This window comes from Callorhinus ursinus, unplaced genomic scaffold (genome assembly GCF_003265705.2).
Source record: "Callorhinus ursinus isolate GAN/ISIS: 27379988/994484 unplaced genomic scaffold, GSC_fseal_2.0 scaffold111, whole genome shotgun sequence".
Taxonomy (NCBI): domain Eukaryota; kingdom Metazoa; phylum Chordata; class Mammalia; order Carnivora; family Otariidae; genus Callorhinus; species Callorhinus ursinus.
This window is the reverse complement of record NW_027397173.1, coordinates 605821-631816: the sequence shown is the minus strand read 5'-3', so window position 1 is coordinate 631816 and position 25996 is coordinate 605821. Positions and strand designations below refer to the sequence as shown.

General features: G+C 51.3%; 2 protein-coding genes across 6 annotated transcripts in view; one reads left to right on the top strand and one right to left on the bottom strand.

Annotated features, from left to right (window-relative positions):
* Window positions 1-10763, top strand: part of APMAP (adipocyte plasma membrane associated protein) — a 33805-nt gene extending 23042 nt beyond the window's left edge. For 3 of the 4 annotated variants that reach the window (XM_025876965.2, XM_025876964.2, XM_025876966.2), the window contains 5 exons: window positions 1364-1480; window positions 2516-2690; window positions 3294-3428; window positions 3878-4070; window positions 9562-10763. In XM_025876965.2, coding sequence (XP_025732750.1) covers window positions 1364-1480; window positions 2516-2690; window positions 3294-3428; window positions 3878-4070; window positions 9562-9771 — 830 coding nt within the window. In that variant the 3' untranslated portion in view covers window positions 9772-10763. The remainder of the gene's footprint in view (window positions 1-1363; window positions 1481-2515; window positions 2691-3293; window positions 3429-3877; window positions 4071-9561) is intronic. The other variant, XM_025876967.2, reaches the window with a different exon arrangement.
* Window positions 10764-14513: 3750 nt separating this feature from the next.
* On the bottom strand, window positions 14514-24769 carry CST7 (cystatin F). Of its 2 annotated transcripts, XM_025876982.2 has the most exons (4): window positions 24540-24769; window positions 17096-17268; window positions 15607-15723; window positions 14514-15047 (listed from the first exon to the last, which is right to left on the bottom strand). In XM_025876982.2, the coding sequence occupies exons 1-4, from the start codon at window positions 24607-24609 to the stop codon at window positions 14970-14972; spliced, it is 438 nt and encodes a 145-aa protein (XP_025732767.1). In that variant the 5' UTR covers window positions 24610-24769; the 3' UTR covers window positions 14514-14969. The 2 variants fall into 2 exon arrangements, with proteins under 2 accessions (XP_025732767.1, XP_025732766.1); XM_025876981.2 differs by lacking the exon at window positions 14514-15047 and having other exon boundaries at window positions 15162-15723.
* Window positions 24770-25996: the final 1227 nt, after the last annotated feature.

The window sequence follows — 25996 nt, the reverse complement described above, 5'->3', positions numbered from 1 at the left end:
AGAAGTCAGGTTCATCCTTGCAGAAGAAGAGCCCCGACCACTTGGCAGACAGAGCCTGACCTGAGTGCTACCACCAGCTCTTCATTTGCCGTGTGGTCCCTGGACCTCATGGTACCTGATTGTCACTGTGCAGGTGTAGCTTGCCAACTAGGCAGTGCCCCTGCACCTGCCAGTTACCTTATGGGCCTTGCACCCCTGCTATTCCATAGGGGCCTGTGTTCACCCTTGAGGTCACTTTGAAGAAGATTAATAGCCATTGTCAGAGTGCTGCAGTGGAAGAGCAGTTGGCTCTGGTTTACTTGCACGCTGAAATATCTTTCCTGCTCAGGCATTTCAGCAGTGTCATTCAGAGCGAAAACACCTTTATGTCACTCAGGTTTGGGGAAATTAGAGTAGAAGAATCTCACTGTTTAAAACCTGGTAGCCCACAGGTTCCTTAGTAGTTACTGTTTTTTAATAGCTAGAATGCTTTTGTAAAAATGATGCATTTTCATTGTACAAAGGTACAAAGGAGAAAGTAAAAGTCACCTCAGAGCCTTCACAGATATAACTTAACATTTTAGGGCATAGCTTTTCAGATCTCTTTCTGTTCATGGGTACTCTGGTTTTGTGATGGAATCATACTCTACGTTTGTTTTTTTAACCTGCCTTTTCCACCGTATTTTGGCAGTAAGTAGCCCTATAGTAAGTGCCCTATAGTAAGCACCCTGCAGTAAGCACCCCACAGAAAGCACCCTGCACTAAGCACCTTTCAGAAAGCACCCTGCACTGAGCACCCTGCAGAAAGCACCCCTACTGTAAACACCTCTGCAGTAAGCAGCTTACAGAAGCATCCCTGCATATAGAGCTCGGCAGTGAACACACCTGCAATAAATATGCATTGCCACAGGTTTAAAAAGGGTACAGTATTAAACTGAGGAATAAAATAGTAGCTCTCCCTTTAAGCCAGGTGGAGGGAAAACTGCCAAGGCCCTAGATTGGCAGAGTATTCAGGTCAGGCAGTTGGGATTAAACTCACGATTACTGAGGTCCTGAGGGAATTCTAGAGTTGGGGCCTGGGTCCTGATGATGTCTCTGAGTTAACTGTTCAAGTCTCAGAATGCTAATATGAACACAATTCTTGGATACCAGTTGCTGTTCATATGTTCAGATCCATATTCTCAGATGGTCCCTCTGGATACACCAGACAGTTGTTATAAGTTCTGAGGGGGCTGGAATACTGGGGGATGGGTCTGTTTCTAATGCCATATCCTTTTTTGTTCTGAACAGCACGATGTATATTTAGGAAGGGATGGATGAGGTACTTGGAGGCACAGGTAGAATCTGGGACCAGCCACTGCTTCCTCTCCGTTTGTTTTCCTAGAAACCCGAGATGATGAGCCTGCTTGTGGGAGGCCCCTGGGCATCCGGGTGGGGCCCAATGGAACCCTTTTTGTGGCTGATGCGTATAAGGGACTATTTGAAGTAAATCCCTGGAAACGTAAGTAACAATGCCTTATTTCCTTCTGTGATGATTTCAAATGTTTTAAACAATATGTGCATAAGTGGATTTAATAGAATTTGTTCAATACAATCTACTGGAGACTCTAATATTTTCTTATTCATTGAATCGTCCTGGAAATATTGCCTGTGCATATCAGCTGTCATGTAACTCATGACCCCATTTGGTCAATCCCCTAATTTCCTGTTTGTGTTTTAGCCACAGGGTCTGTTCCTCAAAATGTCAGAACTCCTCTTTCTTTGTTTATTTTCCTGTGTCTCTATCTTGTCTTCCTGTTTGTTCTCTGTCTGTGCATTTGCTCTTTGTCCGCTTCCTACCCGCATTTTTCTCCCTGTACGTGCTTCAGCAGAGGAATTCGTATGGTGCAGGAATTTGTTATCGTGGGGCGGGGGTGGGCTGGGGCTCTGGGCGGCCCCCTCTGCTGATGGCTGGCTGTGTGACTGTGCAGGTGCCTTAGCCTCTCTGTGCACAGGTTACTCACCCATGAAACCGAGCTGATGGTAGTGCCTGCCTTGTGAAATCGTGTGAGGGTTTAAATGAGATTGTACATGGAGACAGTTTAGCACTCCATAAATGGTAATTCTCCTGTTTTTAAATTTACCACTGTCACTGTTTCCGTATTTAACACCGGATGAATGGAACATTTTGTATTTCTCTCAAGCAAACCAAAAGACAGTTGCCTTTCACCTAAGATTCTTAATAGATTTTTAAAAGTCATTTAGTCTTGGTGAAAGGAAGAGGTCCTTATCCTTAGAGGAGGGATTTTGCCATTAATGAAGTCAGTGTAAAAACATTAATCACCTAACAGCTAAAAGAAAGGAAAACACTGTTTTTTACTGGAAGAGGGAATAAATTTACTAGCGTATAACATGGAGAAACTCATTTTAGTTTTTCCTTTTAAATCAGGTAGGCTGATGGAGACTTTGAAATTATTGACATACAAGTACTTAGATGAAAACAGGTCTTCTCTTCCTCCCTCCTTTCCTCCCTCTCCTTTTCTTTCTTCTACCTCAGGTGAAGTGAAACTGCTGATCTCCTCTGAGACACCCATTGAGGGGAGGAAAATGTCCTTTGTGAATGATCTTACAATAACTCAGGATGGGAGGAAGATTTATTTTACGGATTCTAGCAGCAAATGGCAGAGACGAGATTATCTGCTTCTGGTCATGGAGGGAACGGATGATGGGCGGTGAGTGTTCATTTCAGATCTTCTGCTCGGTGAGATCATCAGTCAGGCAGGGTGACGTCGGCAGAGCTTATTTGTGGGAGTCATTGGAGTGTTTCTGAGCATGATATTGCAGCTTTTGAGATAGAATTTCATGACTTCTGGAAATGGGTGATGGATGCAACACAACAGAACAAGATGTTCTCTCTTTCTCTTTGAAAAAATGAAATTTAAACAGGCCAGTCGATCTGAGCATGTGGTCTAAGCACTCTGGGTCACACCTCCCAGGCTGGCCTCCGTTTCAGGTCATCCCTCCCAAGGGGGACTTCTTTGAGGCTGGAACCATGGGGGCCCTCCCTGGTCCTGAGCCAGCTCCTGGCTTGGTGAGAGAACTGACTGGGGGGTTCTCTGGAAGAGGATGCCTGGGGTCTGCTCTGGATGGGAAGGCCCCCAGGGGCCAGCCTGGAGTCAGGTCTGGGCGGAGGACCACCAGGGGCCTTGTCACTGCAGCATGAGGTGGATCCCCTTCTGCAGGCCCCCTGCCTGAGGCTCAGAAGGGAGTGAGGCTCCAACGTGGCAGGGGCCACGGACTCTCCCGCGTGAGCGTTTGCTGTTGGCGCCCCACAGCCTACTAGAGTATGACACGGAGACCAAGGAAGTGAAGGTTTTACTGGACCAGTTGCGGTTCCCTAATGGAGTGCAGCTTTCTCCCGCGGAGGACTTTGTCCTGGTGGCCGAGACGACAATGGCGAGGATAAGAAGGTGCGTGCGGCCCCTGCCGAGTTTTGGGGGTGTGCCAGAGCTCATTGTGGCCAAGCCCAGGTTGCTGGGAGGTGTCGAGCTACATGATCGGAGATGGGGAAGGGCACCTTCTCCTTTGTGTGATAATGGAAGCAGTAAAATTCAGGGGTGCCTTTTCTTTCTCCTCCATCTCAGCCTGCTTGAAAGTTGTGGTCTGGGAGAGTCTTGATTTAATGCTGACCACACATCCTAGGTCCCTTTCCCTACCGGGGGTGCCCGCTCTCTGCTACTGTTTCTAGCTGTACCCTGGGCTGGTGAGGGCCCCTTTCACCATCTGGTGTCTTCCTTCACGGTGGATGTGTTTACAGTTGTAAATCAGTTGGGATTAGGACCCCATTTTGGTGCTTGGCTAAAAGTTTTCCTTACATTCGGGGACCTCTGCTCACCACTTGCTTGGGTGAATTTTTCAGATTCTACCTGTCGGGCCTGATGAAGGGAGGGGCTGATCTGTTCGTGGAGAACCTGCCTGGATTTCCAGACAACATCCGACCCAGCAGCTCTGGAGGGTACTGGGTCAGCATGGCAACCATTCGCTCTAACCCTGGGTTTTCTATGTTGGATTTCTTATCCGAGAGACCCTATATTAAAAGAATGATTTTTAAGGTAACTATGAAAACTGTAATTCCAAAAAACAAAATGAAAATGCATCTAATTATGATCGTTTTGACCTTTGGAGCTCTAAAAATTCTCGTGCTACTTATAATATTTACTACTTCTAGTGACTTTTTTAAGTGTGAGTGAGCAGAGGAGAGGAACAGAGGAAGAGAGAGTGGGAGAGAGAATCTTAAGCAGGCTCCACACCCAGCGTGGAGCCTGACGCAGGGCTCAATCTCATGACCCTGAGATCATGACCCGACCTGAAATCAAGAGTCAAGAGTTGGACGCTTAACTGGCTGAGCCACCCAGGCACCCCACTTTTAGTGATTTCTTTAATACAAGTTTTCTGCCTCAGCCTGAAATGTAGATTGAAACACTCGAACCCTTTGATTTTACCCTTCTGGCTTCCTTGTCTGGGTATTTTTACCATCACCCTCACCATCATGTCCTATCAGTCACACCTGCCCCTTTGTGATGGCTGTTTCAGGCCTTCTCCCCTCTCCACAGACCCTGCAACTTGGCCTTCAGATGGGGCCCCTGCAGACCACACTGCTGCTCCTCCTTAAATGGTTATCAGGCATGCTTTCCTGCAGCCACACGTCAAGACGCACTTTCCTCGGACCTCATCCCACCCTGGCTCCTCCTGCCTTCTGAAGCCTTCCTGTCAGTCATACTCCCCCATCCCCATAGGATCCTGACCTTTGACCTCTTAGCACACCAAACTCTTTTGTTACAAAAAAAAAAATCACCCACCCTCACCAAGGGCCAGCCACAGACCCCTTAACACAGCCTTTCCCCCAGTGACTTCCATGAAATGCCCTCAGTGTAGCTCCCCATGTTTAGCACTGTGGATGAGGAACCTGCTGATATGGGTGCTTCCATCATGCAGAAATCTTCATTTCCAACAAGCCCCATTTCACAGGCTGAATAGATGTTGGAAACTGAGATTGGATATTGAATAGTGAATAGATATATTAAAATAATTGTAACTTAAGGCCCTGGAAGGTACCAGGCAGCAATTACTGAGTCTGTACAGTGCTGGGCCCTGTGTCTGGGCCCTGCTGAAGGGCTGTAGGCACCTGCTCTGTTAGGCTGGCCCATGGCCTTCAGTTTTGTTGCAAGTTCTGTGGGTCACTGTGGAAAATCCTGGTCTGTTCAAAAATAATACATTCCTCCTCTTTGCCTCATTGGCTCCAGAGCCAGCATTTGTTCCCACTGTGACCTAGGAGGAGGCAGAATGGTGAAGTAGGAGGAAGGACAGGGTTTTGTTTTTTATTTTGTTTTGCTTTGTTTTTGTTTTGTACAGGGGTTTTGAGGAAGGCTAGGCCAGTTGTGGGACCCTGGGCAGATGATGTGGTTTCTCTGCCTCAATTCCTCCATCTTTCAAGTGGGAAGAATAACAGCATCGTTCTGTTTCATTAGGTGCTGAAAAATTATAACAGAAATATGCATATAATGCCCTTAGCTGACTTTAGTAGGTGTTCTTTTTCTGTACACGTCCATTTTCCCACAGTGAAGCGGTGGTGGTAGTGGTGTGTCTGCCCCCCCCCTCCCCCCGACAGAACACATGCTCCATCAGAGCAGGTGTTAATGTTTCATTCGCTCCTTTGTTCCCAGCACCTAGAACAGCGTCTGGCACATGGTAGGTGCTTAGAAATTACTGTGGAAGCAATGTGTGCTCAGAGAGCTGAGGCAACAAGTGTGAGAAGGGGCTGGAGCAGTGACATGGTTCCTGGCACAGGAGAGCTCCACACCTTCCTGAGGCAGATCGAGAGCGGTGGGAGAGGACCATAGGCCTTGCAGATGCCACAGAGTCTAGATCTTATTCTAACTGTAATTGAAGTCTTGGAGGATTTTTGTTTATTTTTAGTTTTGAGATAGTATCAGACTTAGAAAAGTAGCAAGAGGGTAACAAAGAATTCCTTTCCCTGAACTATTTGCAAGTAAGTTGCTGACCTGATGCCCTGTCATCATCAGGGTTTGGGCAGTTGCCCTCGCGGATTTGACCCAGGCTGAGGTGTGGCCTTCAGTTGTCATGTCTCTTTATTTTCCTTCGGTCTGGAACAGCTCCTCAGTCTTGATCTTTTTGACAATTACAGGTCAGTTCTGTTGTAGAATGTTCCTCTGTGTGGGTCATCTGGCATTTCTCATGATTAGATTTGTTATACATCTCTGGCAGGAAGACCATGGAAGTTGTGTTCTCAGTATGTCCTGTTAGGAGGCACATGATGTCAGCTTGTCCCATATGGGTGGCGGCAGCATTGGCCACCTGGTTCAGTGGTGAATGCCGGGCTTCTCCATGGTGAAGTCACTCTTTTTCCATTTGTAATCAACAAGTATTTTGTGGGGAGGTACTTTCTAAATAAGTAAACATCAGTGTGATCTCATGGTTGCCAGTTTTTTCAGTGGTTTATAGTCTCTTACTGCCATTATATATTTTGAGGCTCAAATTGTCTGGCTGTGACCAGTGGGAGCCCCTTATTGTGGCTCCTTGACCTTTGCCCATGTACCTACCGCTTTTGGAGTAGTTCCTGGCTTTGTGGCAACCCACGTTGTTCAGGCTCATCATGCCCCAGCTCTGTAATAGACCACATCTCCAGGAGCCCGGGTTCCTTCTAGAAGAGATCTGGTGCTACATGTGCTCATGGCTTTTGGCAGGTGATTGCCCTAGTCCCCCTCAACAGACAAGGCCAGGGAACATCTGCATGTGTATTCATACGTAGATAAATACATTTGACCCTTGAACAACATGGGGGTTAGGGGCACTGGCCCCTGTGCAGTCAGAAATCTGCATATAACCTTTGAGTCCCCAAAGACTTAACTACTAACAGCCTACTGTTGACCAGAAGCCTCACCAGTAACACAGTTGATTAACACATAATTTGTATGTTATGTGTGTTATATACTATATTCTTATAAAGTAAGCTAGAGAATATTATTAACAAAATTATAAGGAAGAGAAAATACATTTACAGCACTGTATTTATTAAAAAAAATTTACATATAGGTAAACCTGCTGCAGTTCAGACCAGTGTTGTTCAAGGTCAACTGTATAGGCGGTGTATGTATACATGTTTACACATGTGTTCATTTATTCATCATCTGTTTATTTAAATTGAAAACTCTTAAGTAATGCTGGAATTTTGGCTTCCAGTCCCATACCACAGGATTTATTCTAGTTTTCTCCACTTCCACTTCCCTTCTCTGATAGTGAAACACCTGGATCCTATTACCCTTCTTACCTGTTTGATCACATTCCCCGGATGTCACCAATCTGTGGCCATGTCCCCCATCACACGGCCCCTGCTAGGGCTCTGGCATCCCACGCTGGGCCTTCTCCCTCCTCCCAACCATGTGAGACTCCTGCCTTTCCCCTCAAAGGCTCGGATGCCTGTGCCAAGCTGTCCCCAGGTAAACACTGTTCTCACTCTGCCTGGGCTCTTCCAGCCTGTGCCAGGCCCTGCTTGGGCTCTGATGCCCTATTCTGTGCCACTGCCCACCCTGCAGTGTGGACTCTGCCTCACCCTGCTTGGACTGACTTGTGGTCTGGGCCACTGTGGCTCCAGGCTCTGCACACACCTACCTTGCTGGGCCCTACAAGCTGCTTCCTGACGAATCGTTCAGGAGGGGCATGATGTAGTACAGAGAGAGTTTTAAAGAGACAACCGTAGCTGCCCTGTAGGGGGCAGCCTGTAGCATGGCTCCACGGGCTGTGAAGAGCCTGGCGTGGTGGAGGCTGCAGCAGCCAGGAAAGGTGGTGGGGCAGAGCCTGGGGTGGGGGTGGTACGTCCGTAGCACATGATAAGACCCTCTGGTGCTGGGCTTGCAGGGTCTGGAGAGAAGGGATTAGGCGTGAGGGCAGGGGTCTCAGGATCAGCAGCTGGTGCCCATGGCCCTGTCTCCTTAGCCAGGGTGTCTGTCAAGTTTGAAGAACTGTTAGAAAGTCTGGGTGGAGAAGGGTCAGCACCAGGGGTTGGAAATTGGGGGGGAGATTTGAGAGCTTTCTGGGAAAGCAACTTAAACCCAGCAGAGGGGGTGAGAGGCCTTAGGGATAAGATAGAGCAGAGAAGGGGGGACCTGGCACTGTGGTGAGGTGGCATTTCATGGGCCGTGGGAAGCCTTAGGAAGTATTTTAAGCTCTAATCAACTTTGATTGCCATACAACTTTCTAGAACACAGTCAACTTGTATGGCTGCTTGGACCCTTCCAATGACTAGGAGACATTATTCATTGGACATTTACAGTTGTTTGGCTGTTTCCCCCTACATGAAAAGGTAGACATCTGCCTATTAATTTTCACTCACTGGTTTCATGCAGTAGCATACTGTCATCATTTCCTCCCTGGTGTCCTGCTCTGCCAGAAATTGCATATCTCACTCTCTGGTTTCTCTCCTTAAAACCCTTCAGTTGCCCCATGTGGCCCTTGACTTGGCTGAGCCACGGGGCTCCTAGAGTGTCCCTTGCTCAGCGTGGAGATTATCTCTACACTGGCCTCAAGCAGAGCTGCCAGGGCCCTAGGGGGCAGGGACATGATCATTTAACCCGTCCAGGTCTTTCCTCTAACATGAACTGCTCTCAAATCTCCATCATTTTCACCTTGCACATCTGAAATATTTTAAACCTAGTCTGAGGGCTTGGCGTTTATTCTGGTTTAGACTGTGCTGGTTTTAACCCGATGTCCTGGGGTCCATGTCAGTGTGGGCTTGGCTTCAGTATCGTGTCTTCCTCAGATGTGAGGAGCCATGAACCTTTCTCTTGGTTCAGCTAGCTCATTCAGAGTGGCACCTGCATTGGGTCTGGTGGGTACTGTGGTGAGGACTGTTGGAAGGCTGCCATCCTTGTGCCAGGCTGGCCTTGCCTGGATGCAGGTGACAGGAGGCTCCTTGGCCTGCTCTGCCCAGGGGCAGAAGTGGGGGAGGCCTGCGAGGTGACAGGCCCTGTGCCAGGGGCAGTGAGCTGGTTTAATTGGCCTCCGCTCTATGCAGCTTCCCTGTCATTGGAAGAGCTGGGCCCTTACAAGATGGGGAGGGGATGTGGCATCTGTGAAAAACAAAATTCTTCAACTGAATAAATGTCAAAGAGCTTATTGGCTTCGTTCAGTGACTCATGAGTCAGACACTATCCAATCCAGCAGATACAAATGAGCTTGGAGGAGCAGTAAAAAATGAAAAACTTTTATAGGCAGGAGGGAGCGGGAACAAGGGAGGTTACACTGGACTAAAACCCGGGTTGGTTATCACCAGTCTACTTTCCTTTAGGGGGTGGCAGGCAGATTACCTCATTAGTGCTGATCAGGTGATTCGTAATTGACTAGCTTAAGATTCCATTTCTGGGCGAACCCAAATTGTAAGTAAGTTAGGTCTCAGTTTGGTGACTTGGAGCTGAGCATAAATGACTCCATTTTGGGCCCGTGGTCTTGTTTTTAGCACTCCGGATCTGCTTATACCACTGTCTTGGTCAGAAGCTAACCTCTGCTCACACTGTGCTTCCCTCCCAGCTGTTTAGTCAGGAGACTGTGATGAAGTTTGTACCACGGTACAGCCTCGTTCTAGAACTCAGCGACAGCGGGGCCTTCCGGAGAAGCTTGCACGATCCTGATGGGCAGGTGGCCTCCTACATCAGCGAAGTGCACGAGCATGACGGGCACCTGTACCTGGGCTCCTTCAGGGCCCCCTTCCTCTGCAGACTCAGCCTCCAGTCTGTTTAGCAGCCTTGACCATGGCTGTGCCAGGAGTCCTCACACTGGGCACCATCGCCGGCGGGTCCAGGAGATTCTGTGCACACAGCCCTTTTCACCTGCACCTGCCGGTCCTTGGACATGGACATTGGAAGTGGACAGTGAGACCCTTTGGATGTCTGGGCTCCTGTGGGATACCCCTCACCTGGGTTTGACGTTGCATCTAGAGGGAAGCATAACATGCCACAGGGAAGATAAGTCCATATTAAACCATTTCCTCTTAAAAAAACCTAAGTACAGTGATTCTATTCTCTAGGACTTAGGAGTCTTCATACACTTAAAATAGGCCTCAGGGTTTGGTGGATAGAGCAGTAGATGAGATGTCCAGGGATCTTGTTTTTGCTATTGGCTGTCCTGCCAGCCTCAGTATCTTTACTATAAAATGTGGTTAATACCAGTCTCTGGAGGTGGGGCACAGGAAGGGCAAGGAGAGCTCAGTGCAAAAGTATGTTGAGGCCAGTGAGTGGAGCTGTGTAAATGGTAGAGCTATATTCTCCAGAGCTGTGTGGGCCGTGGGCCCTGGATCCTGTGCGGTCCCTTCCATAGCTCACACTCCCCAGCCTGCACCAGTTTAGCCCCATTCTGAACCAGAGGGTTTTCAAGACTCCTGAGTCCCCATCAACCATTTAAAGGCAAGGACCTGGGAAAGTGCATAGAAGCATGTTGATCCCAGCAGCTCAGAAAGGACCTGCGGGGCTTCTCTCTGTGAACAGACCACATCAATGGAATGATCCAGCAGCTGGGTACTACAGGGCAGAATCTAGGGGAGTCCTGTTGACACCCCTTTGTTCCTTACCTCTAGACCAGCAGATGAATAGTGCACATGTTAATGTCATTTGCTAGGGTGTCACAAGCCCGAAATGGCTGTATATCCTGACAAGCGTGTATACACTGGTCCTAATTTTGTCAGGGGGACCCATGTAGTAATGATAATTAAATTGACTTTCTGCTCATTAACCTTTTCTGATGGTGTTGCCTGGGAGTTTCTTCTCTGATAGAATTAGGTTAACAGTGACTGGAGTTTGATTCCATCGCGGGCTGAGAGGAGGATCCTTTTGGCCAGGACCTTGTTTAGGGACCAGCAGTCCATCTGGCTTGCTCCGCACCCCTCCCAGGGCAGCCGCCTCCAGCTGCCACCTCCCAGCAGTGCTTCATCCTTGGGCAAGTCGCTCTTACACTGTGTTCCTGTCCCCAGCCTACAGAATGGGGTTGATACCTGTTCCTCTCCGTCCTGGCAGTTCATGAGAGTACAGAAGACCTTGTGTGTCTGGAATCACTTTCAGTAACTTGACAAGGAAATATTTTAAATAGGCAACGACAGCTGTGGTAAAACACAAACCGTTTTTGTTGTGTCTCACTGGTTGGCGACAAGCCCTTTGCTCCCTTTCCCAACCACAGCCCCGCCCTGCGCTGGCCTGGCCTCGTTTTAGGGGAAAGGGTCAGGATCTGGAGGTTGGCTCATCTGTTGTGTTGCGTGCTCAGGGATGGCTTCATGTGCGGCAGCAGGACAGAGTCAGAGACTGGCTTCAGTCCAGTTGGTGTGACCCAGAACGTATTAGGTAAATGACTCAATGTTATTTATGTTACTTTAGAGAAAAGAAAATTGAGTATAGATTATTAAATACTTTTTAATAGATGATGGTGCACCCCATATATCAGCTGTACAGGAATACATTCTGCCATAAAAAACAATTTAAATGTGTGGAGCGTATAGAAGTTGACTTCTTGAGAACAGAGGGCTTTTTAGTGCTTGCTTTTTACCAATGCAAAGAAGCTGGTAAATTGCTTTTCAGTTTTCAGCAAAGGAGTCTTGATTTTGATTTAGATGTTGACTTTCTGTCTCAACGTGTCATTTCCTGTGTTTTAGCTGGTAATTTGCCATGGTGAGGTGCAAAATATAGCCTTATTAGGTTTAAATATGTGGTATGCTTTTGTGGTGAACATAAAGCAGATTTACTCTAATGTGAATTACTAACATGCTCTTAAAATTAAATCAAACTATTCGTTCATTGTGTACTTCTTTATTATCTATTATAAAAACTCCACTGGGACTCAGGTACTGCCTTTCATAGGACAGAAGGCCTGTTTTGAGATTTTTATCATCAACATGCATTTGCAGGGTGGTCTGTAGTTTAGAAAGTGTTTTCATGAACACTGACGTTTTACTGATGGAAGGAGATACAGTATTTTTATAGGGGGAACTGAGGCTTGTGGGGGCGGGTGGAGAGGACTTGCCCAGACTCACTGGGCACACCGTGCCAGCACACTGCTGAGTCAGGACCCATGGTCTGACTTCAGAATCTGTTGGGGAAGCTGGGAGATGAGGCGGGGTGCTGTTCCCAGGACCTGGCTCTGTGGTGGTCACTGCCCAGCCCAGGGGCTGGACCTTGGCTGCACATCAGAGTCCTCTGGGCTTCCCAGTCTTTCAGAATGGCCTGGTATCGTCATGGTTTCAAGCTTCACAGGTGGTCCCCATGACAGTAGTGGGGCACTCATCACTGCTGGGACCCACCTGTACTCTAAAGGGGCTGGGCTGGGCAGACACCTGGAGCAGGGCCAGTAGAGCTGAATCCCTGAGAGTCTGTGTATAGCTAGTGAGGAGGTGTGGGGCATGGCCAGGGAAAGCTCTAGAACACTCAGGGCAAGACTGTTAGAATTTTGACTGGTTTTGCTCAGTTTTTGAGACCTTGAACAATGAGTTTTTTTTCGCTTCAGTCCTAATTCTGGTATGTCTTAGAATCCTGGGTACTTTACATTTTCTCAGTGAGAATAACATTAGATGATGTCACAGCTTCCCTCTGTGTCAGAGTCATTCTGAGAGTAAAGCTCTGAGTCTAAAAACGCAGGTAAAATTGGGTCAGCAAGGGGTGCCTGGGTGCCTGGGTGGCTCAGTCAGTTAAGCGGCTGCCTTCAGATCACGATCCCAGTGTCCTGGGATTGAGTCCTGCATGGGGCTCCTTCCTCAGTGGGGAGCCTGCTTCTCCCTCTCCCTCTGCCTGCTGCTCTGCTTACTTGTGTTCTCTGTCTTTGTCAAATAAATAAATACAATCTTAAAAAAATTGGGGTGGCAGTATGAGACTTCACGTCATCGCTGGTTGACGTCCGCCACCGATGGTAAGTTACACCATCTCCATGTGGGTGTTTTGTTTCATCTGTTTGAATCCTACCAAATGGCTCTCTGGCCAGTCCCCTCCCAGGCTGGGCTTTGCTGTGCTCGGTCTAGAGTGAAGTCTTTCATGGGGTGGGGGTGAGGGGCAGAGTTAGGCTGCTAGAACAAGCAGCATGCCCACAGGACCTGCTCTCCAGGCAGCTATAGCCAGACGTCTGCAGTAGTGTGGTTGGCAGATGTGTCTGGAGGACAAGGGCCCATGAGCTCTTGGCTTCCAGAAATCAGAGTAGCTTCACACGGGCTCACTGGCTCAGCCCCTTTCCTTCTGGGGCCGCTGCGGCTGGTGTAAGCGTTATTTAAAGTCAAGCATTGTCTTCTGTGAGGTATAGTACATAAAGCAGATTGGGGATAATAAAACAGCTGACGTATTAGAGAGTTCAAGTCGCCTAGAGTTCAGGCCCTAAGGTCCCCATGTAGAGAAGGTTTGCAGAAGCCTGAGATTGGGGGACCCACAGTCAACTGGCTTTTGCCGGAGCTGGTCTGTCTTAGTTCTAAGACTTCTGTTTACTTTATAGGAAGAGATTTTAAATACCTGGCCCCAAATGATGTTTCGAAAATTGTGGGCATAGGTTAGGGTTGAAACCTGAGAGTTTGGAGATTCAGATTTGAGGCTTCCTTCTCTGTCCCCAGACGTAAGGTCAGCCCTGGCTCCTGGCTGGGCAGAAGGAGGTTCAAATGCAACTCAGCTCGGAGCAGAGGTACTGTGAGGCTGCTCCCCCACACCTGTGTGTGCATTCTCATTTCTGACCATGAGGCCAGGTGGGCCCACAGGCCTGGAAGCCTAAGTAATAATTTTCAGGAGAGGCCTGGCCTTCATGTGCTCTGGGCCATATTTAGATGTTCATGAAGATCAACTGGGAGTTCGCATGGGTTCCTACCTTCATTTGCTGCAACATCCTGCCCCTTCAGCTGTGTCCCGAGGCCCATCTGAGTCTGAAGCTCTTGACTCCTGGTGTTCCTGCACCTTGTTTATGTATGGTGTCAACAATGCTGGGTGGACTTATTTATCTTGATGAAAGGGTGGCCTTCAGAATCATCAAATAAATTGTCTTGTGGCATAGTTGCCATCACTGTCCCTGAATTAAATGACCAGAAGGAGGCGAGCCAGCAAAAATGAGTGAGGATTTGGAAATTAAAGCTCTCCCCTCACTGAAGGAAGCCAAAGGGTAATTCATTTTGGTTGTACACGGTGATCAAGTTTACAACTGCATACCAAATTGTCATACATATTTAATGCAGATTTTGTTTCCTATGAATTATCAAGTCCATCAAGAACTTGGGTGTATGACTCTTGGTCAGAAGAAAGCCCAGCTAGAGGTTGAGTGCCCTCCAAAGTGGGGTGCTACCTGCCCTGCCAGTTCATGATGTGGACACAGGCCTCTGGTCTTCAGTATAGTTTAGCTGGCAGTGAAAGGCCAGAGAAGCCTCCAAGGGGCTTTTTGGAAGTCACTTAAGACTCATCAGACCACTCAGTGAGAGGGACCCCTCACAATGTTCACCTCACCTTCCTGACCCTTTAACAGGTTAAAGCAACAGGTGTTGCTTTGAGATGGTCAGTTCTTTATTCATATTTATTCATAGTTTTATTCATGCACAAAATGTCAAGATGCACAATAGCTGACTTGTCCCCCTGCCCAAGGCTGTAACCATTATTTGGTCAAAGGGATGATCTTTGGGCTTTCATTGCTGGATGTGGGACCACCAGGTAATCAAGTGGGAGGGGACGGAGGGGGCTCACTCAGGGGTCCAGAACCTGAATAATTACCATCAGAGCATCGGTAAAATTAGTTAGATTAGAAGAAAATGAGAAATACATACTCTAACCACAGGCAGTATCATTCTTCCACCCTGGCTACTCTGTGATGAGCCCACAGGCACTTCCGTTTTGGCTCACTGGTGAGCCACTACGTCGGAAGGTCCCAGGGCCTGTGACAGCCAGGGCGGGGCTGTGACCGCGTGCAGTAAAGAGCAGGAGTGCAGTGTTGCTGAGAGGCTGAAGTCAGCGACAGCGGAGAACGGGCACCTCGAACCTCTGGAGCCAGGGGATGACCCAAACTTCCGTGTAGCAACTGAAAGTCTGAAACAAAGAAGGGCACACTGAGACCCCCCCCTCTCCCGTCCCAGAGCCTGCACTCCAGACAGGCTCCGTAGCAGTTAGGTTCCCTGCAGCGGTGGGCGGTGTGTGCGCATCTTCCTTAGGACTTTTTCCCCCTGCCCCAAGTTTTTATTTTGAAAAATTTCACATCTACAGAATTGAGAGATTCAAGAATATATACTTTTCACTTTCTTTTGCAAATTAATTAGATGTCACATTTGCTCTCTCCTGCATGTGTATGTGTGTATATGATTTCTGAACTGTTTGAAAGCTCCTTTTGTTTTAACCTCCCCTGCCCCAAGCCCAGGGTGTTTATTTCCTGGAGCTGTGCTCCTCAGGGGAGTGGTTTGAGGTGCTCTCTTGCGATCCCTGCGTCTGTGTTCTCCCAGGTCTCTGGGTACTGCACGGATGCTGGGACTGAGATTTGGAACCTTGCAGGCAGAGAGGTGATGAAGGGGATGGTTCCCAAAGCCCTGGGGAGTGGGCGAGGGCTGGGACAGCAGTGAGTAGGTGTGAGGAGGTGAGACCCCTTCGTTTTTACCCTTTTTAAGGTATGGTTGGTCTGGAAGTGACAGTTGTCTAGAATAGGGTGCTGGGTCTTCTTGCAAGAAGTTCTGCCAATCTTCATGTGCAGCATGTACTTCAGGCCCTTCACGATCTACGGGAAAGAGGGGCCGGGTCAGTGTTATTCTGTCCAGGACAGAAGGGTGGCTGCTCCTTCACCAGCAGGAGGCGGCATGGAGACCAGGGGGAAGGATGCCCAGATTCGCTCCCGGAAAGGGGCTGAGCATCTGGGACCCATCAGAGAACTCCGGTGTGGGGGCTGGGGGCGGGGGGAAGCTGCCGCTTGTACCCAGGCTGCTCCCTTCCTTTCTTACCCACTCATATCATTCCTGCTCATGGTGCCAGTTCTCGGTCCCCAGGTGAGACTGGGGCTCTGGGTCTGTCCGAGGACATTTCCTTCCTGCCCAGAACTCTGCGCCTCACCTCCATGCCCAACACCCACCTGCGGCCTGTGCTGACCCGCCCTGCATGCCAACAGTGGTTGCTTTTCCCCCCAGTTTCAAAATAGACCTTTTTCACGTGAATGCAGCAGCAACTGGTTCCTTCTCACTTGCGGTCTCTCAATGAAGCCTCATTGAAGTGAGGTGAAGTAAAGTCATCCCCAGTGTCATCTATCCCCTCCCAGAGGCCCTTGAGCACTGGCAGGAGCACCAGGAACTTGCCGTGTTTCGCAGGAGGCGAAAGCCTGGCTTGGGAAGACCCCACGGCCCCTGGGGCGGAGTCCCCAGAGAGATGACCCTTGGGCTATTTCCATGGGAAATAGGCTTTTAAAGCCCACCTGACACCAGCTTGCCTTTCTGCCACATGCTTTCTAATCATAAAAATATGCTGTTCTTAAAAAAGTTTGCAATTTTCGAAAAGAATAAGGATTATAAGAATTTCCAACAATCCTGTGACACGGGTAACCATTACCAGTATGCGTAAAAACTGTTAGCGTCCGAGTGGGACCACCTCACCATCTTCCCCTGGGGTTTGTGTGTGGGGAAGGAGCAGTGGTTTGGACAAAGCTCTCCGAGTGACACGGCCCAGATGGAGAACGGCAAGAGGTCCCTTGGGGCTGCGGTGCGGGCAAGGGGTGGGGTGGGGCGAGGCAGGGCGGGGGCTCCGATGGGCCGTCTAGTGGTTCCTGCAGGCTGGCCTTCTGCTTCTGCCGGCGGATGGCTTTCATGCCCGGCTGCAGTGGCCTGTTCCACCCCTGCCCTCCTGGGTTCCGCTCCAGATGTGCTGTCGGCCCCTGCCTGGTGGCTGCACCCAGGAGGAGCTTGCTTTCACAGGAGGTGGCTCAGGGCTTTCTTGCTGTGCCCTGGGTGTCTCTGGCTGTGGCTGCTCGTGGGCTGCCTGTGGCCCTGCTGTCAGCCTCCCGGCTGGGGGGGCCACACTCTAGATGGATGGGCACTAGCTGGTCAGCCCCTGGTAAGACAGAAGCCACTGCAGCCTGGCCACTTAGGGGTGTCCCCAACCCTCACCTGGACCAGGGCTTTGCTGATGTGGGACTCCTTGAACAAGAAGATGTCATTTGTACAGTTGTTGAACTTTTCAACGCTGTGTCTGGCTGCTTGGAGGACTCCTGGGTCGTGGGGGTTTATTGTTTTGGGAAATCCTGGCTTCACATCTGGGTTAAGGGTCTGGGAACAAAAATCTGAAACAGAGAAGCACAGAACCAGACAAGAACATTGCTGTGAGCAGGGTCCTTGGGCCCAGTGTTGCACCTCACACCTCGGTTCTGCGGTCTGCTCCCAGTGTGGCCCCTGGCCGTCTATCTACCCCCTCAACCAGCCACCCCACACCCCACAGAGCATTTGTTGTGCTTCTTGCAGTTTCTCCCTCAGAGCTGAGGCCCAGGCACGGTGGATGGTACTGTGAGGAATGGAAGGTAGTCCTGGCCCGCGGCGCCTGCCCGCACAGGCTTTCTCGGAACCCAGGGTGGTTTCTAGCATGTGTTAAAGGAAACCTGACCGTGTCTTCAGGGGGCAGAGCCTCTGGATAGGACGCAGCCCCGGAGGGTAGAAGGTGCCTCAGTTGGCCTTTGAGGCCACCGCCATCTGGACCCAGCCCCTCAGTGTGTCCCCAACAAGTGGACCATGGAGAAGTGCCCGAAGGCGTGTCCTGCCTTCTCACTTGCTCGGACGCTGCTGCTGTCCTCTCCCTCAGTGATTCTTGTCGGAATCCACCCAGCTTCCAGGCCCTGGGTTGGCCCATCCGCACCTGATGCCCCTCATGTGCTGCCTCCTGCCATGCCCTTCTGGGTACAAGTCCGAGGACAGGGATCAGGCCTGCAGAGCTGGCACCTGGTGGAGGGAGGACGACTGGCTTTCTTTCATCCTTCCATGCTCTTCCTATTCTGAGGCGGCCCATATTTGGATTAAAGATGGGGTAAGCAACGGGAGGGGCTTCTCCCCTGGCACTTGGGTCCCCCAGTGTCTGACAGAACCAGGGACCCCCATGCCGCTCCTCTCCTTTCCACGTCCGCTGGTCCCAGGCCCCACAGAAGCAGAGCCCGGCCACGCCCCGAGGACCCTCGCTGAAGGAGGACCTGACTTCATTCCTTCGTCCGGCTCGCTCACTGGCCCCTCTGGAGCCCTCCTCATCCTGCAGGCTCTGGGGGTACAGAAGCTTATGTTCACTGCAGTTCACATCCCGTCAATAAACAGGCAAGACAAACATCAGAGCAGCAGGTGAAGCAAGGCAGGAGCTGTGCAGGGGTCTGTCCACAGCAGATGCAGCAGCAGGCTGTGCCATCTGCACAAACCTGGATGGAGGCGCCGAGAGCAAGCGAGAGGGGCTGGAGGGCAGAAGTGTTTGATGGCTCACGGCCCCAGCATGGCCGAAGCAAGGAGGGCATGTGGGGAAAGGCTGAGAGGCAAGGCCGGGCCCGGCACAGGTGTGTGCTCATTTGGGTCACAAACTTTGGATTTTATTATAAAGAAAACAGCAACATAAAAAGCCCCACAGGCTCCGTATGGCAACAAGTGAATGGTGGCCTTTTCTGGTTGGTGGCTCATGATGAATTTAGGTTTCTGTCCATTTCTACAGTGGACAACTAACATCTAAAAATAAAAAGTTGGGGCACCTGGATGGCTTAATTATGTGTCTGACTTCAGCTCAGGTCATGATCTCAGGGTCCTGGGACTGAGTCCTGCATTGGGCTCCCCACTCAGTGGGGAGTCTGCTTCTCTCGCTCCCTCTGCCCCTTCCCTGCTTGTGCTCTCTCTCTCTCTCTCAAATAAATAAAGTCTTAAAAAAAGAAAAAGTTTTGGGTGCCTGGGTGGCTCAGTTGGTTAAGCGACTGCCTTCGGCTCAGGTCATGATCCTGGAGTCTCAGGATCCCATCAGGCTCCCTGCTCAGCAGGGAGTCTGCTTCTCCCTCTGATCCTCCTCCCTCTCATGCTCTCTCATTCTTTCTCTCTCAAATAAATAAATAAAAAATCTTTAAAAAAAATAAAGTTTTGGGGGGAAAATCTAAACTGGGAGGGAGGAGGGAGAAGGGGAAGAGAGTTTTTAGATTTGTAAACTGCTTCTCTTTAGGAAGACGTTCTCCCAGATTTTCCTGAAATGTTAGCCTTCTAGAGATGATTCAGAGCTGAGCTGTTTTAGTTCATTAACTAAATTAAACAGAGTGTGAAGTTCAGCTTCTCAGTGGCATGGCCCCGTTTCAGGTGCTCAGTAGCCCCACGTGGTCGTGGCGGTGGGTGCCGATAGGGACACTGTGTCCTTGCAGAGGACCCCAGGGGACTGCACTGCCCTGAGACTTCACTCGCTTCCCTCTACTGTGACCTCAGGGAGCACCTGTGGCGCAGGCATCTGTGTTCAGTCTGGGGAGACTGAGTTTAGCACGAGGCAGAGGTGCTGAGGCAGCAGGAAGTGGAGACTCGGGGTGTGTGGGTAGCGGCAGTGCTAACCAAGCTTCCGGGCTGAGCATATGTAAGGTGGAAAGATGGGTACTGACCTGTGCCCACCTCCTGAGCGCCAAACTCCAGCTCAGACCCGAGACATCCAAGTATATTTGGGTGGTAAAAGATAACGGCGACAAGGCATGCAGGCTTTGCGGGAGTCAAGATACCATCTGGTCCCCCCGTGAAGAAATCTCAACTTTAGGGGAGGAAGCTGGGAGCATGAATTCAACAGAGTATGGGAGCTTTAATAGAAGCTGCACTGGGATATCCCACTGAGGACAAGGAGTCCCCCACGCATGGAGACTGACTGAAGGGGGCTGAGGGAAATACCCACTACCTTGTATGGGGGGTCGGGTTAGATAGGGCCAGTGGGCTGGCTAGGCTGGGGAACTGCCTTGGGTGCTGCGCGCCTGCTATGGCCTCTTGTGTACGTGAGACCCCTGCCGAGTGCGAGACCCAGGACGGGGTTGGGGGGCATCTGGCTGGGTGGTCTCCCCTCCCCTGTGTGTGGTGCAGCGGAAGGGAGCCCTGAGAGTGGGGAGAGAAGGCATGAGTCTCTGTGCATTCTGTGACCCTGGGGCGGGGGGGCAGCATCTTGCGGTCTGGGGAGGGCCAGCACGGCCTGACCAAGCAGGGCCTCACCTGGCAAATGGGTCTCCCCCAGCTGGTTCCTTGGGCCCAAAGCTGAAGCGTCAAGACTAAGCTCATGATTTCCTCTGCAAGGCTCCCTAAGCTTTAGCAGCCCCATGGACCTGGCCCCCTGGCCCCGATGAAAGCAACATACCGCTGGGACCCTTCCCAGCACAGGATTATGGCCATCTGCCGGTCCAAGTCTCCCTCCGAGCTCTGTCCCCGACCGGCACTGGGATTCTCCTTTGCAAGAATCCAGCCCTCCTAGGACAGTCTTTTTGCTTAAAGCCTCCAAAGATAGAAATAAGGAAAGCTGCTTGCGTTCCTGGAGTGCCAGCAGCTGGGCTGGTGGGGCTGGGTCGGCCCTGGAACCCGCATTTCCCCAAGCTGCCCACGTGGCTGTGACTCAGGTGGTGGTGCTGGGGGGCCTCGTGGGCTCTGCACACAAACACCCTAACGCGAGGGGGCGGGGCTGGGCTGAGGGCCGTCCCCCGAGCACCTAAGCTTGTGCGCCACACGAAGTCAAGGGTGATTTGTAGTTTAAACCAAAAACCACTGGGGCAAACAACTGCAAGCTTAATTTCTGCTCCTCACTGTAGTCTAGCTGGCAGAGGAAGAGGAAGGCACCGAAGCTCCTGCCATTGGAGAGGAGAGGGTCCCCCCTTTCCCCACTGTGGATCAATACGGCTTCTATTCTTTGCTTTGCATAAATTACATTTATTGCTTTTTCTGGTTATAATCCTACCTATTTTGGGTAGGAAATTTGAAAAATACAGAAAAGTGTAACAAAAAAATTAGTTATCACTCTTAGTATCTCAAATTAGAAATCACTCTTAGTAACCAGTGTTAATGGTTTTTTAAATAAAATGTATTAAATGCAATTTAGCTTAAATTGAACAGAATTGAAAATGAAGTGAAAGAGGGGTGTCTGCGTGGCTTAGTTGGTTAAACATCTGACTCTTAGTTTCAGCTCAGGCCATGATCTCAGGGTCATGAGATCGAGCCCCGAGTTGGGCTCTGTGCAGAGGGGGGATTCTGCTTGAGATTCTCTTCCTCTTCCTCACCTTCCCCCCCCCCCCCCCCCCCCCTCTCTTTCTCTAAAAAAAAAAAAATGGAAGTGGAAGTAGGTGAGGCTGAACCTCAGAAGCGTTGTTCTTTTGGAACACATGATGTCAGTTCCTAAGCGATTTTGGTAATGTTACAAAAAGTTTAGGGAAAATACTGAAGTTGGTTTATTTTTATCTAACTACATGTTTTCCTTAAATGTAGGCTTCAAGTCAGTAAATCTTCATCAGTGCAGTTGTCTAAACAAACAATAAAAGCTCCATTTTTAATTAAAAAAAAGGTTGAAAGTCAAATCTATTCTTAGGATTCTTTTTTTTTTTTTTAAGATTTTTTTTATTTATTTATTTGAGAGACAGAGAATGAGAGCATGAGAGGGAAGAGGGTCAGAGGGAGAAGCAGACTCCCTGCGGAGCAGGGAGCCCGATGTGGGACTCGATCCCAAGACTTCGGGATCATGACCTGAGCCGAAGGCAGTTGCTTAACAATCTGAGCCACCCAGGCGCCCCTATTCTTAGGATTCTTTAAGAGAAATCTAAGGCTTCTCATGGAGAATAAACATCCCAAAGAGGAGCTCTCCTTCAGGGAAGAATGGAAGCCACCAGGCGGGTGCTGAGCAGATGGTGACAGTGCAGGCTGGGTGGCCCGGGGCCCTGGCCAGGGGGGCGGGTCAGTCCCTCCCCCACTAAAGGGGGCCTGGGCTGTCCTCAGGGACGGGGGTTCTGGGGTGTGTGCTGTGCAGCCAAAGTCTGGGGAGCAGGAAAGTTAGAGCTGTTCCTTTCTTGTTACCACCCTGCGGGCAGCGTGTACATCCCCATTCTACAGGAGAGAGACTGAGGCCCCAGAGGAGTGCAGGGTGGGTTTAAACCAGGTTCAACTAATCATAAAGCCCTGTAATAAGAAGATGGGCCACTGCAAGCTTGGCTGGGGGCAGGGGAGGGGGGCAGAGTGTGACATGGCAACCCCATGGAGCTTCCCAGGAGAGATAACAGGTTGAGAAAGAAGGACTTTTGGGTTGCAACGGAACATAAAAGGGCTGAGGACACTGATGTGGCAATTTCCTAAGTCCTGAAGGGCTTAGGGAGGGAAGATGCCATGGGGCTCCGCATTTAGGTCAGTGCAGTTTAGTGTCTGGGCATGGGGAGGTCATGTGCCCAGAGGGCACCAGCATCAGGGGCCCCGTTGCCCCCCACTCCCTCCCAGGAAGGCACTGGAATCTGTTCTCAGGGGAGGGAAGGAAAAGGCTGTGGGAGCCATGGAGGCAGAGTCAGGGCTGGGCTGAGTTCCCGTCTGTTCAGCCACCAGGGGTAGGGGTCTGGGGCCTGCCTGGGGGGCGAGAGAAGCACCCCTCCTCCTTTAACCCCTCAGCTGGTGGAGGGGCCCCCTACCCTCACTCTGGCCCCTGGGCGGTCTCAGGTGGGGCTGCATGTGACAACCACAGGGACAGGACACCCTTCCTCCTCTCCCCCCAACCCTCATTCTTAGCTCTCATGCTGAGGACACCCTTTCCCGGCCTCCTGTCGGGATACCGCTGTCTTCCTGTGCCCCCCACTTAGTACCCATCCCAGGGGGACAAGTCAGGGGAAGAAGCTGCATGCTCAGAACAGAGACGCACACTCCTTCTCAAAACCTTAGTGAAGGGTCCCCTTAGAGATGTGGAGCCTGCCGTCACAACTGCACTGGGATTTAATTACTGACACTCACTGTCAACTGTTTTGCCAAGTTCCTTCCGCTTGCCTCCGTTTCCTCACGGAACAGAGCAGGGACGGGAACAGGACTGCATGGGGAGTTCAGAGACAGGTGGCGCTGGACGACCGTTCGTGTCCTCACGGGCCATGCCCACATCAGAGCCATGTGCCCCTCCCCTGTCGGACCTGCTGTCTGCCCCTGTGCGCCAGCTGGCAAGTCCAGAGCCCACACTCACATGCAGAGAGTGGGGTACCACAGACTCCCCAAACCCACTAGCTGTGGAACCTGCAGCCTCCCTAAGCCGAGGCTCATCAGCCAGGAGATGCGTAAAGAACTTGAGCACCCGTGGGCCTTGAAGAGGCCTGACTGCGGCGGCCCATGGAAAGCATTCTCACTGGGCCCGGGGTGCTTGGCAGCCACCTGCCCATATCCCTGCTCCGAGTCTGTGCCGCACCGGTAGCCTTCCCAGCCCACCCCACTGCCCCTCCGAAGCAATCTCTTCTGGTGCTTCCTTCATTTGACAGATGAGGACCCGAGCAAGGGCCTCAGAAAGAGGGGCTTGGAGGTGCCTCTGTCTGGTGGCTGAACAGACGGGAACTCAGCCCAGCCCCGACTCTGCCTCCATGGCTCCCACAGCCTTTTCCTTCCCTCCCCTGAGAACAGATTCCAGTGCCTTCCTGGGAGGGAGTGGGGGGCAACGGGGCCCCTGATGCTGGTGCCCTCTGGGCACATGACCTCCCCATGCCCAGACACTAAACTGCACTGACCTAAATGCGGAGCCGCATGGCATCTTCCCTCCCTAAGCCCTTCAGGACTTAGGAAATTGCCACATCAGTGTCCTCAGCCCTTTTATGTTCCGTTGCAACCCAAAAGTCCTTCTTTCTCAACCTGTTATCTCTCCTGGGAAGCTCCATGGGGTTGCCATGTCACACTCTGCCCCCCTCCCCTGCCCCCAGCCAAGCTTGCAGTGGCCCACCTCTAAGTCTCCCCCAGCAGCCGTGGCCTGTGAGTCCAGTGATGGGAGGGCATGGCCTGCTCCTCTGTGCTCTGGCCGGGACAGGTGCTCACTGGCTGTGTAAGTTGGGCAAGTAACCCAATCTCCTGCCTCAGTTTCTGGAGCACAGCGGCGGCGCCCTCCCTCCCCTTCTCCCCCAGTGCTGGCCTGGCAGGAATGGTCTGATCCTTAGGCTCCGGGGGGCCAAGTTCACAGGACAGCAAGCGGCAGGCAGGAAAGGCAGGCATCACATGGAAACTGCTTAACCTCCACGGGGCATCCCAGAGCTTGGTACCTGCAGGGACCACGGGGGAGCCTCCCTTGGGCCCACAGTTCTCAGTCCCTGGACGGGGAGGGGGCGGACGACAGAGGGCGCTTCTCTCTCCCAACAGGCAGGCCCCAGACCCCCTACCCCTGAACCCCGCAAAGACCGCTGCAGCTGGGATGGGAGCCGCCTGCCCCTGCCGCCGCGCGGTCCCCCGGGGCTGCCAAGCCAGCAGTGTGCCTTGGGGACCCGGGCGGGAAGCTCAGGGCGCGCCCGCCACCGACGGGCAATCAGGGGACCTCGCCTCGGAGAGCGGCCAGAGCTCCGGAGCCCCGCAGCCCCGTCATGAAGCGGCCCAGGGCAGACCCTGCTCTTACCTCGCGAAGGGCCCCCGGTGGTGCTCAGGACCAGGCAGCAGAAGGCGAGCAGCAACCCGACCCGCCGCATGGCTGCCTGCGCGGAGGGCAGCGTGTGTTGGGGCAGCCGGGCCGGGGCCGAGGGCAGTGCTGGGGAGCTGAGAGGGGGGGCCCCGCCCCGCAAACCGCCCCCCGGGCGGGGGTGGGGGCTGCCTGCCTCGGGTGGGGGTGCGGGGGGCGGTGATGGTTTCTTGCTGAATCATTTTGACCAGAAGCTTCTCACCTGAATACTTATGGGCTACAAAGTAAACCGCTTCCTTTATAAAAGTTTCCAAACAGAGATCACTTGCAAGGGGAGGAGGCAGAAATAAGAGCTGTAACAAAACCTTTGCGATTTTCTACTCTCGAAATATACATGGAAGAGACATCGCGTTAAAAAAATTAGCAGGGAGGCGCCTGTGTGGTTCAATCGGGTAAGAGTCTGCCTTCCTGTTGTGATGAGCATTGGGTGTTATACTTAACTAATGAATCCTTAAACACTACATAAAAAAGCTAATTATGTACTATACAGTGGCTAGCTGAACAACAACAACAACAACAAAAAGAGCCTGCCTTTGGCTGGTGTCATGATCCCCCATCCTGGGATGAGCTTGCTAGGGCTCCCTGCTCAGCCGGAAGTCGGCTTCTCCTTCTCCCTCTGCCCCTCCCCCCGCTTGTGCTCCCTGTCTCGCTCACTCTCTCAAGTAAGTAAGTAAATAAATAAGTAAATAAAATCTTTAAAAAAAAATCAGCAGGGATTTTCGAAAGCAGAATCATCTGGGTTTCCTTTTCCAAAGGACACACTTCTCAGGCCCATGATTCCAGCGTTCTGAGTGGCCGCCTGCAGGAGACTGTCCTCTGTTTGTGTGAGTGGGCATCTCCCCTTAGGAAGTGGGCAGGAAAATTGGGTGCGGACTGAAATTTCAGAGAATGGACATCGCCAGGAAACATGCTCTCTCTGGGTGATTTCTGCACCTGGAAATTGGCAGACAGTAGTGTTTGCTGATCTCTTCCCAACTTTGGCTCCACACTGGCAAAGGTGAAGAAAGAACAGGGGTGTTCCAGAACAGACAGCGACCCAGAGGTTTGCTTCCCTTTACATGCCCAGCCCAGCGGTTAGAGTGCGGTCTCTGGAGCTCATGGCTTGAATTTGTTTGAATTCGGCTCTGCCTTTTAACACCTGGGTGACCTTGGGTGAGGGATGGCCTCTCTGTGCCTCAGTTTCCCCCTCATGGTTGTGGCGAGGTTTGGGGACTTCCTCAGTGTACATCCTCAGGGCTGGGATAGAGCATATTGTATGGTCTTAGCTGCAGGGGCCCCTCCCCACCCCCGACTTCAGGACTACCCTGGCAGGAGGAAGGAGACGCCTGAGCCTTACCCAGAAGGGTCCTGCTGGGGCATAGTGGCTTTTGGGTAGGGAGATCTGGGTTTGTGTGACT

What these genes read in the sequence shown, in the direction of transcription:
- CST7 (XM_025876981.2), bottom strand. Translation starts at nt 24,609, where the DNA reads ATGCGGCGGGTCGGGTTGCTGCTCGCCTTCTGCTGCCTGGTCCTGAGC. An exon ending in CACCGGGGGCCCTTCGCGAG is followed by an intron (nt 17,269 to 24,539) that starts GTAAGAGCAGGG and finishes TCTCTGTTTCAG; the next exon opens with ATTTTTGTTCCCAGACCCTT. An exon ending in TCAGCAAAGCCCTGGTCCAG is followed by an intron (nt 15,724 to 17,095) that starts GTGAGGGTTGGG and finishes TCTTTCCCGTAG; the next exon opens with ATCGTGAAGGGCCTGAAGTA.